The sequence below is a fragment of the Hermetia illucens genome, chromosome 6 (genome assembly GCF_905115235.1).
Source record: "Hermetia illucens chromosome 6, iHerIll2.2.curated.20191125, whole genome shotgun sequence".
Taxonomy (NCBI): Eukaryota; Metazoa; Arthropoda; class Insecta; order Diptera; family Stratiomyidae; genus Hermetia; species Hermetia illucens.
In genome coordinates, this window is record NC_051854.1 from 41609992 (window position 1) to 41621158 (window position 11167).

The following is an 11167-nucleotide window of genomic DNA, read 5'->3' on the forward strand; positions in this document are numbered from 1 at the left end:
TTCTTGCGCAATACTAAGTTTACTAGTCTAACTTTGGGCATCGAATGACGTTTGTGGCGATGTTATATTGTTGGCGTACTTTGAGCGAAGTTGCAGTGCGGCCTGCGATCTGAGTGCAAATTTCAGTTAGGGAATGTCGACTTTTAAGTTAATCAGTTCTGCTTTGCGATTGCAAACTTTCATATGTAAACCGCCTCCCCAACGGAACACAACTGTAAAAATGGAGATCCTGTAAGAAGACTAACTATTTGTTTCGGATCTTTTATTTACATTTCTTATGTTGTAGATTTCGACGGTTTTCGACTGTTGGGCGTTCAGCTGGACAACGCAATTCTGAGAAGAAACCCACTATGACAATGGCAGAAGGTGAGTTATGAATATTGGCCGTAGATATTAATGATCTTTGGACTCGTGAAAAAGACTCACTGACTGACCTTGGCAAATCAGTTTAATTGGTAATTTAAGATATTTCTGTATCTAATGAGCAGAGCGTGTGTACTATCGCTCTGTGTACATGTTCGCGATCGTCTAGCACAGTACGCGTGTATGAGCTTCATCAGAGCATGAATGTCATAAAATATTTTATGGTAATTTTGTTAGCTGAAATGAAAATTGTAAACGATTCGATACTGTTTCCCGCCAAGTAAGAGAAACAACTGCAGGCATTCCAGATTTTCTTTATTTATCAGATTTAGCATTTTGGCGTGGCTGGAGTACATGAGGTTTTGCCTTTTTATCTACAAAGTGGTCTAATATTGTTTTTCGAGAAAGGGTTATTTCTATCCCTTCCCTTCTGCCCTTCCAGATGATTCTATTCGTAAATCTAAAACTTAAATTTTATGGTAAATTTTAAAAAACACATGGCTTTATAGCAATAATAATAAAGCATCATGGATGTAGTGTCGGATTCACTCCCACTAAAAGACCACCACAACATCTCTCCTGCCTTTGCCCCACAGGACCACCATTTAGGTATTACTTCGCAAAACGGGTTTGCCTTCATATTTTCAGCTCTCCACTTCTTTGCGCTCTTCTTATGCGTACTTCTCTCAGGACTGGGTCCTCACAATTGCGTGAATGACCGAAGTCCAGTTTGCCTTTGGCCTGAGCATTTCCCGGATTAAGTTTTGGGGGCTCACGTCGGCTCCCAGGGCCTCACTCAGGCTCTTCTCTCCTCCCAGAATCTCTGGCACTCAAACAGCACATGCTCCGGGTTCCCACGACATCAGTAACAGTTCGGGGAATCATCCATACCGATGGGACGTAAATACGTTCGGCAGCAACCACCGTGCCCAGTGAGAAACTGCATGAGGTAGTAGTCAAGCCATTCCTTAATATCAAGAATAAGCTTGTATGTCCACCGATCCTTCGGCGACTCGTCCCACCGTCGTCGCCAGAGTCTGTGCGACTCCTCTCTTGCCGTTCGCCGGTGATCTGCTTCTGTTCCTGATGGACCTGCCTCCGTCCGTACCGGCATCGCATCTTTCTCGCTCATAGGTCAATAGGGACCATCCCTGCGATTACGAACAGCCCATCATCCGAACTGGTTCGAAATGCGCTGCTCACTCTCAGCGCAATCAGACGATAGGTAGAATTCACCTTCCTCCAGTTCTGTACGTTGTGCCTCCGCTCATACAGGCCACGCGTACAACAATATGGCACGACCCCAGCTATCAGCAGCTACACTGTTTTGGCCCACATCCGCTCGGCAAGAGCCGTGGTGGCAGCTTTTTCACAGGCGTCCGATATATGCCCTTTGAAACTCAACCTGGCTGGCAGACTGATCGTATTTCTTCTCCGGCGATTTGCAATGAGGGCCCAGGGCGAAACGTGGATTGGTACCCACGATGGAGCATAAAATCTGGGAAACGCCTGCTGAACCAACAACAACATCTCTACTACCAAACCCTATCTCCACCTCCATGTGGTGATCGCTGGGCGTTCTTTCTTAATAAAAAACTCTCCCGCGCCTAAAAACGGGACAAAATGTACCAACTGGTCCTTCAGGTTGGGGGTTGGATAGGGCTGATAAGCCTACACGGAAAACCAAAGTTACGAAGCCACGGAAGGAGCCTCTCATGGAAAATGCACTCAATGTACACAGCAGCTAGCCAATACCCAGTCCCAATATAAGGCAATAGATACGCTGGACAGGGACCGGTTTCCTGGAGAAAAGCCGCTACACCATATATTATAAAGGCCATCCAGTAAACCATGTGCTCGGAGTAGGTTTGAAAATATAAGCGAAAGGCTATGCACTCTGCGTTTGCAAGGCAAGTTTAGAAATATAAGCCTCATACACGTTCACGCCCCTACAGAGGAGACTGCAGAGTCGGAGAAGGATACCTTCTACGAGGCAGTTGAGCGGACCCTCGAAACCTGATAGATGCCGCAATAACCGCAGCTAACAGATGTCCTTGAGATGAAGCATCAACAAATGATCTTCACAACCACCTGAAGAACGTTATCATTGATACGGCCACAAACATACTTGGCCCCAGCTGCAAGAAAAGTCGGAACGGCTGATTCGACGATGAATGTCAGCTAGCAAAGGAACAGAAGAATGCCACATACCGAGTAATGTTACATACTCAAAGAGCGCGGGTACGCGTAGAGACTGATCACGAACTTCGTCGAGCGGAGAAGCGACTTCATAGACGGAAAAAGGAAGCCTGGGAGAACAAACAGGTCTGTAAGCTAGAAAAGTACATCGAGCAACCGCACTAGGCGCAGAAGTTTTACCAAGAAGCCAGCCGGATGAAACCTTATACACCTCGATGCTCACCCTGCCGAGACGAAGAGGGAAATCTAATTTCCGACAGAATGGGCATATTGGAGCGATGGTTTGAGTACTTTGATGAATTTCTCAGCAACGAAAATGTCGGCGAGTTCGAGGTCCCGCCAACTGAAGACGACAGACAAATACTGCCACCACCAAGTATAGAAGAAACATTCCCTGCAATTCATCGGTTTAAAAACCATAACTCGCGTCCTCTTTAATCTGGCCCTGGAGAAAGTAATTCGCGATGCCGATGTAAATGGGAGAGGCACCATCCTCTTCAAATCCACCCAACTACTGGCCTACGATATCGACATTGATATCATGGGAAGAAGAACCTGAAATGTACAGTCTACCCTCATCCAGATGGAGCAGGCGGCGCGAGATCTTGGGCTACACATTAATGAATGAATGGCAAGATGAAATACGTGGTGGCAACGTCAGCGCCAAAACCGAAATAAACAACAACATCGACCACTGGCTAAACGAAAATAATGGAGATAGGAGACTACAACTTTTAGACCGTTCTCTCCTATCTAGGATCGAAAATCACAACCAATAACAGCTATGACAATGAAATCCGCGCACGATTGTTGGCTGCAATAGAGCCTATTTCAGCTTACAAAAACTGTTTCGCTCGAAACGTCCCACCATAGGGTCAAAGCTCTTAATGTACAAGACAATGATTTTGCCAGTCCTTATGTATTCCTCGGAGACTTGGGTTCTTAGCAAAAAAACTGCGAACTCTTGGCCACGTTCGAAAGAAGAACCCTCCGAAGAATTTTTTGCGTTCGTCTTTTCATCCGCCAGGCTCAGTCAGACCACCCAAGTCAGGACCTTACAGCCAAGGCGCAAACCTCCAAATCCTCCGGGAGTTTTGCAACGATCACTATGGCAAGGTCATCTGCAAATCCGACCAACGTGGCTTTCTCTGCTACGGGAAGCAAGAGCACCCCGTTTTACATCACGTTCCAGAGCAAAGAGCCCAATATCGAATTTTGTGGTACCTCCGCTGCGATGATGTATTCATTAGACCCGTCGTCCGTCCCATTCCATAGAGCTCTGTCCGTCAGGTAACTCTCGATTAACTTAGCCAACTAACCACTCCTTAATGCAGCCCCAGTTGGCGGAGTTGAATACATTTTTTTAAATCAACCGTCACCGCGGCACAGCGCTTGCCAGAAAGCATCGCCTCTCGAGCCAAGTCCACCATTCTTCCCACAGAACCAACAGTAGAGCGAGCTTTGCGGAACCACATATTGTTCATCCGCAAGACCAGATTGATTTGAATCAATCTCATTTGGGCCATGTATTTAGCGTTCTTTTGAACACTAGACATTTGCTACAGCCTGTAATATGTTGATTGTCGATGCTCTCCTTTCCTTCGCACAGCATGCATTTCGGGTCATCTGTGCACTCCTTGGCAATATGTCCCTCTCCTCCGCACTTTCTGCACCGCTTTGATTTATCATGGACCCTGATGCATACTGCGACTATATGATCATTTCCACTCGCTCTCTGAGCCGACCCCTGCTAGCATTTTAAACGCTGTCTCTGCTGGTAGGTTGATAACTGCAGTCTGCGTTCCACCATAATCCTTTTGCATCGATTTGACTGCTGACTCCTGTAGTCCCGGAAACTCGAGCACCGTTTCTAGTGCTGCGCCACATCCTCCTTTGTGGGAACCTTATCGATATCCTTGCACTAGATAGTTACCTCCTGCCGTCTGGCCCTTACTTCAGCCTGCTGGCCAAGGGTTTTTTCACCTGACCGAAAAATTTCTCCGCTATTTTGCCATTAGACTTCTTTAGTTCCAGCATGAGGTGACCCTTCTGTGACCGCCTAATTCGGTTGACGTTGTTCTCTAGATCTCTAAGCTGTGGGTCCGACTTAACTTGCTTAAGGATGTCGGCATAAGGTACGTCCCCTTTTTGTAAATTCCGGATCACTTCCGGGCGTACCTATAAGGTGCTCCATGAACCCAGTAATCAGAAGAAGCTTAGTAACTAGGGATGTCGACCCAATTCATAATGAGGGTTTGACCGCATTCCAGGTCGCATTCACAAAACATGCTGAGATTCTCCCAGACGCTAGGCCAAAGATCCCAAAACTAAAGTTTACTTCGGCAACTACCAACATCATTGCTGCCGTTGACAGAATTTTGTCTCATCATTTGGCTAGTGAGATTACTCCGACAGAGGTTCATAACAACATCTTGGAGGGAGGTATGCGCAGGAAGACTTTATCGTTCTGGGTGTTTCGACTCAACAAAAGTGTCTAAAAATTGAGAAAGGAAGAATGCACAGATGCGTTGCCAACATCATTGGAAACTACTCTACCCAATGCTTTGCCAGTCGAAGGAATCGTCGAGATGCTTGAGCAGAAACTTGCGGTATGCTCCAATCGCATCCGTAGGTATCTAAAGAGCTTTCAGCGAAGGACAAACCAACGGGGATTCTATAAAAATCTTACAAACTCAGATCGGGGAAGCAACCTCGGTCTGGACCCGGCAGAAGACTTCTGGAGCAAACCTAGCCGTTGCAATTTAGAAGCAGCGTGACTTCCACATCTTATGCATTCATGAGAGGCCCTTCCCGAAATGACCATGCCTGACATAACTGAAGCTGACGTAGAAGCAGCCCTTGAAAACCACATAACATCTGCGTGCAGGGTGTTGAGCAGTAACGAGTACCTCAATCGTTATAACTCCTGCAAGATCCTCCATCAAAACTTTGCGTTGAACTATAACTCAACCTATCATCCTTATTATAAGTGCACTCCGCAGAGAATCTTAGAAAATACTCGGGCCAAACTACTGTGGGAGCACACTATTGCCGCCCACGACAGTGTTAACCACGATATACCCGATCTAGCTCTGCTTCTCAATAAAGAATGATCGTGTTTCATAATCGATGTAACCGCACCGTTAGACAGGAACATTGTTGAAAAACAGCAAGGAAAAATTTGGAACTACGGCCCTCTGGCGGACGATTGAAGCAGACTTGGAGACAACAGAAGATCGAAATAGCCCCAGTGATAATTTTAGCGACGGAATTAGTTCCGCAAAATTTACATAAAGCGCTGAAAACACTCGATCTTACGGCTGGACTCCAAAAAGCGGGCATGGAGATGCAAAAAGCGGTTATCCTTGCAACCTATGCTATGTTCGGAAGAGTCCTGTCTGGTAAAAATTTGACCTAATGGGCTTCAGTCTTGATTTGTACTGTCTTCCATTTAAGATCTATGTCTCTGTAGTTTAGAACCACCGTGTCATTGCTTGACAATCGGGATGTAACAATACATTGTCGCAAGGATGCACACACTTTACGTTGAAACATATCATCGCTGTGGCGGGCCTTTGTATGCTACCTTCAGCCCATCCGGCGGGAAGAAGGTTCGTGGGCTTTGTGAACTATGTGTATATATATGGTTGCCCTTCACCACTTGTTGGAGTACAGCGCGTCAACCACCTCTACATATCATCACTCACGGCTACCTGAAATACGCTTCAGCCTCCTCCCCGAATTCTTGAGACATTGCTAGCAGTGCAATTGTCACCCGTCCTCAATGTATGACCTATCCACTGCCAATTGTGTCTTCTGATCATAGTGCGTACGGCCTGTATACCGGCCGACACGAGCAGACTGGTGTTGACGAAAAGTTGGAGTTTTTTTTAATCTATTTGGTGGTTAGACTCCTCTCTCTCTTGCAGCCATGTGCTTTTGTATTCTGGAAAGCCAGCGAAAATGCGCTCCTTATAAAAGGATTTTTACTGCAATTTTGATATTGTGATTGATGTGGGTAATCTGATTGCCATTGACCACGCCTTGCTTAGACATGTTATGGAGAAGCATGGCCTTAGCGACTGTGACGATAATTGGGAAGTTTGTAGTTTTCTGCTACTTCTACCGTTTCATCATTAGTGGCAGATTGTTCGAGTATAGAGCTTGCCATAAAATGGATTTCAGCTAACCGACACGTTACGAGCAATCAGATTGGTCATTTTGCGATCAACAGTAGATTTAGGAGTTGTCTTCTAGATGGGCGTAACAAGAGAGGCGGTGACATCGACCTCGTAAGAATTCACTACCGGATGGTCACTTACCTTTGCTTCGTGTTGCGTCCGCCACTTATATGATCTAGCTATCGCTTGGCAGTCGGAGTCCCATCTGGCTGATTAGACGGCAGATACCCTGAGCACCCCGCTTGAGAATATCGACGAACATTTGGCCTATAAAAAATCATCGGGTGTTACGCAAATCGTCAGCAAGCCCTAATACCATGCGAAATCCCGGGAAAATCACTCGTCTTGAGTGCGGCAATTGGAGGGGTAACTGCGTGTTTCCTGTCGTTGCTAAGATTATAGCTAAAGCTTAATTGACATAATTTTCGAACGGTTCGCTTTAATTGCTATTCATCGATTTTGAGAAGACTTTCGACAACGTCAACAGAGAGTGTATCTGACATGCCTAAACAGAAGGGGAATTCCATAGAAACTAATAGCTATTATCAGAGCGTATGTGCTACACCAAGATAAAATCTGAGAGGATTTCGAGGCCCAAAGCGGGTCGCAATTAGTCATTGATATTACTTCTACTAGTTATCGGTAACGTTCTTCATACTGCCTTGTCCGGAGAACCTGTCGTAGTTCAATGCACAGGACATCTTTCCTTAAACCCTCCTGCGAATGCGCTGATGACATCTATTCGCTCTTTCATCGAGACATGAACCTTGCTCTAATAGGAGCTGCAAGGAAGAATTTGCCGGAAGATCGCCTTACCTTGCTAGGGTTGCTCATCATTGTAGATGGGAAGCGTGGCTTCGTTTCGCCGATTCATTCATTGTTCAGGGTTGTGGGGATTAGAAACAGAGTCCGGGGTGAAAATGATCCCATATTGCACAATTTTCTTAAAATTTCTACTCTAAGTCCCGAAAGAATTTCACGTCCGGGGGAATACCTTTTGCTGTCCGTTCCCCATTCCGAGGGGTGTGTATACGAGAAGTAAGCAGAATGGTTAACTTGTTGGCTCCTCTTTTAATTTGAAACAAAGTTTTTCAGGTTTGGCTCTAGTGCTAACTATATTCTTCTATTTACAGTGAAAGAAAAGATACGAGCTAGTCTTGGTCTGCCTTTGACATACAGCCTAAATCCAGTGCCACGTGATCATCTAACACAATACGAACCGACTCCCGAGGATCTCCCGCCACGCAGTATGCAGGATTCGTTTACTTCAGCTATTATACCATTAAGTACTGATTTGATGCTTCGTGATAAATACACAGCTTTCCTGGGTCGCCTGAGGCTTGGAAGATTATTAGAAGACATGGACCTGTTTGCATGTATGTATATTTTGTAAATAGTCTCCATGGATTGATTGATTCATTTAGCTTCATTCTTGCAGCTTGGGTATGTCATCAACATATTTATATACCGAAATTAGATCCCAGTGTGCACCTTCCCTACACATTTGTCACTATTCTGGTGGACCGAATCGACTTCACTCCGATATCATCCAAAGTAGATCAGGATGTTCGGATTTCAGGTCATATTAGTTGGGTTGGACGTTCATCGATGGAGATTGTAGTGTGGCTCGAACAATTTGTCGACGATGATTGGAAGAAAATAACGAGGGCGCTATTTTTATTTGCCGCCAGAAACGCCACTAATACAAAAGCGGCGTGTGTTAACCAACTGATTCCAGGCAATGAGGAGGAACGCAAGATTTTAGAAGGCGGTGAGCAACGTCGGAAGCGACGTATTCAATTGCAGGAGCAATCGTTGTTCAAAGTGGAGCCCAATGATGAAGAGCAAAGGCTTATCCACACAATTTTCATGAAAACTATCCCTGGTGATATTCACGCAGTGAATGAGTCATACTTGCCTCCCAATTCTGTATGGCTTTCCGATACCAAGCTGTCAAATCTTATTTTAACCCACCCCCAAAATCGCAATGCTCATGATAAAATTTTTGGCGGTTATTTGATGCGCCAGGCATTGGAAATGGCATTTTCTTGTGCCTACATGTTTTCAAAACTACGACCCACGTTGGAACATATAAGCGATATTGCTTTCAGGAAACCTGTTCCAGTTTCGTCCTTCATAAATATGGTAGCACATGTCCTCTACACGGAGAAGAACTACATGCAAATCGTTTGCGTTGCAAATATTCACGACGCTCTAACAGGCGAGCAGTTTACTACTAATGAATTTTACTTTACGTTTTCAGTTGATAAGCAGTGTCCAGCCATTGTTCCTAAAACTTATCATGAGGCCATATGGTTCTTGCAGGGCAAAAGAAAAATGGAGTATGCCCGGGGGCATGCTTGAATAACTTTACATTTATAATTAGTGGACATTAGTACTTAAATGGATTTAAATGAAATAATTTTAGCTCCTCCTGTCCTTTAAGAAAAAAATGTTGAAGCATTTATCTTATATGATAATTTTGTTTATATGTATAGGAACAAATGTATCGAATGCTACACTAACATTTTACTCATAATTTGGATAGTAACAGAAATACATTTGGATATTGTTACGATATTATATATATGCCATGCTACAGTGAGAGCTAGACTTCATCATTAATTCAGTATAATAGCGTCGCTATTATTGGCAATTAATTATAGGCCAAGATGAAGTCAAATCCTAACAGAAATGTATTTGAAATGTCAAACAAATAAATTTGAATAAAATGCAACTTTGAACTGAATCCGATTAGATTGATGTCCTGCCATCACAGCACCGGTAAAAATTTCCAAGAGTAGGTAAAATAATAAAACAAGAGCGGCTTGAAGCTACAAGTCGATCATTAAGACTGCCAAGAGGTGGCCTTCATTGGACTATTGTCAGAACATTGAAGCAGCGAATTCGAAAGGCTAAGTAAGATTCTGTCCAAGGAACATAGAAGCTCATCCTTTATTCTGGTGAAACCTTGCAGCTGCTGGTTCACACAAACTTTCCCGCAGACGAGGAGGACTGTGAGTCAGAGCCTTGCTTGAAGGGTTTGCGGCCACCTCAGCTGTGCGAGACTATCAACTTACCGAGGATAAGATCGGTTGGGCTATAAACAGCTCCTCCGTATATAAATCTCCATGTCCAAATGACATAATGCCAAGCATGCTACAGAAGCAGCAGGAAAGGGTTGTGCCGTGACTTGTTAAGATTTATTGGAGTTGCATCTCTTTAGGATGCGTACCACAGTCCTGGAGATGCGCACGAGTGGTTTTCATACCGGGACGTTTCCCTCCTTTGGGAGTGACATCATGGAAGGAGCGTTGCGAAAGATGTGGCTGTGGACCACAAGATGCGGACTCGGCAGAAAGCCAACCAAAACGGAACCACCAAAGCAAGGGTACTAGAATTCCATCTAGCGCAACTGAATGAACAAAGTTTGGTCCTTTCCTCCAATGTAAAGTATTTGGGTGTAATTCTGGATCCAAAGTTAAATTGGAGATTGAACATAGAACTGAGGATTAAGAAGGCCTGTATAATCTTCTATGCCTACAAGAGAACCTTTGTAAACAAATGGGGTCTTCGGCCGGGAATGATCCTCTGGAAGTACACAGCTGTGGTGCGTCCCATCCTAACATACGACTAATGTATGGTGGTAGGCTTTGAGCAGAAAGTAGAATAGAACACAGCTTAATAGGATTCAAAGAACTGCATGTACAGGTGCTACCTTAGGAGCTTGTATTCTTTTCCAAGTTGAACCCATGTTTATCCCTTCACTTTAACGAAAACTTAATAATATGTAAACAATTCGTCCGGAATTCCAGATAAAATTAACAACCAGGTACTTTTGAAATAGTTTTCTGGCATGTTTTTTGTATTTTACAAAGTTCTCGTATTTAACAAAGTTCAATACACAATTTCAAAAAAGTACTCCTATTATAACTCAGGGATATTAGAAATTATACTGATTTCCGTCCGTAACTATTTTCTTTCTGCACAAAACTCGTTCTTTTCACAATGACTGCCAACCAACTTTTTTCTTACTTATTATTTTTTTTCATCTGAAGTTTCTCGTCACCTACTCTGTTCTTCACTCTTGTAGCGCGGTCTGAACTGAGTGGAGCGCCGGTGACGTAATCTGTCCGCTGGTATTCGCTGCCGCGCCACACTACCGGGCTCTGCAGTCCTGCCCGGCAGCTGCATCTCCTGCATCTCTTCGCCTTACACCTCCATATAAAATATGTCGTAGTGTGCAGTGCCATCAGACTCCATGAGTTCCGATGCTGGACAGCGAAGCCCTATGGCCATAGTAACATCTTAGACGAAGTACCTCGGGAAATCTGGGCATTCCCCACGGACTATGCCACACGTAAGCTGAACTTCACGAGAAACTTTACTGTGGACATTCCAATACTGGCGATACTGGAAGCATG

General features: G+C 44.5%; 1 protein-coding gene across 1 annotated transcript; it reads left to right on the plus strand.

The window, feature by feature from the left end:
- The first annotated feature begins 19 nt into the window (after positions 1-19).
- LOC119658827 (acyl-coenzyme A thioesterase 9, mitochondrial-like) lies at positions 20-9492 on the plus strand. The gene is made up of 4 exons (XM_038066561.1): positions 20-231; positions 287-366; positions 7877-8119; positions 8182-9492. The coding sequence occupies exons 1-4, from the start codon at positions 134-136 to the stop codon at positions 9105-9107; spliced, it is 1347 nt and encodes a 448-aa protein (XP_037922489.1). The 5' UTR covers positions 20-133; the 3' UTR covers positions 9108-9492.
- The last annotated feature ends 1675 nt before the right edge of the window (positions 9493-11167 follow it).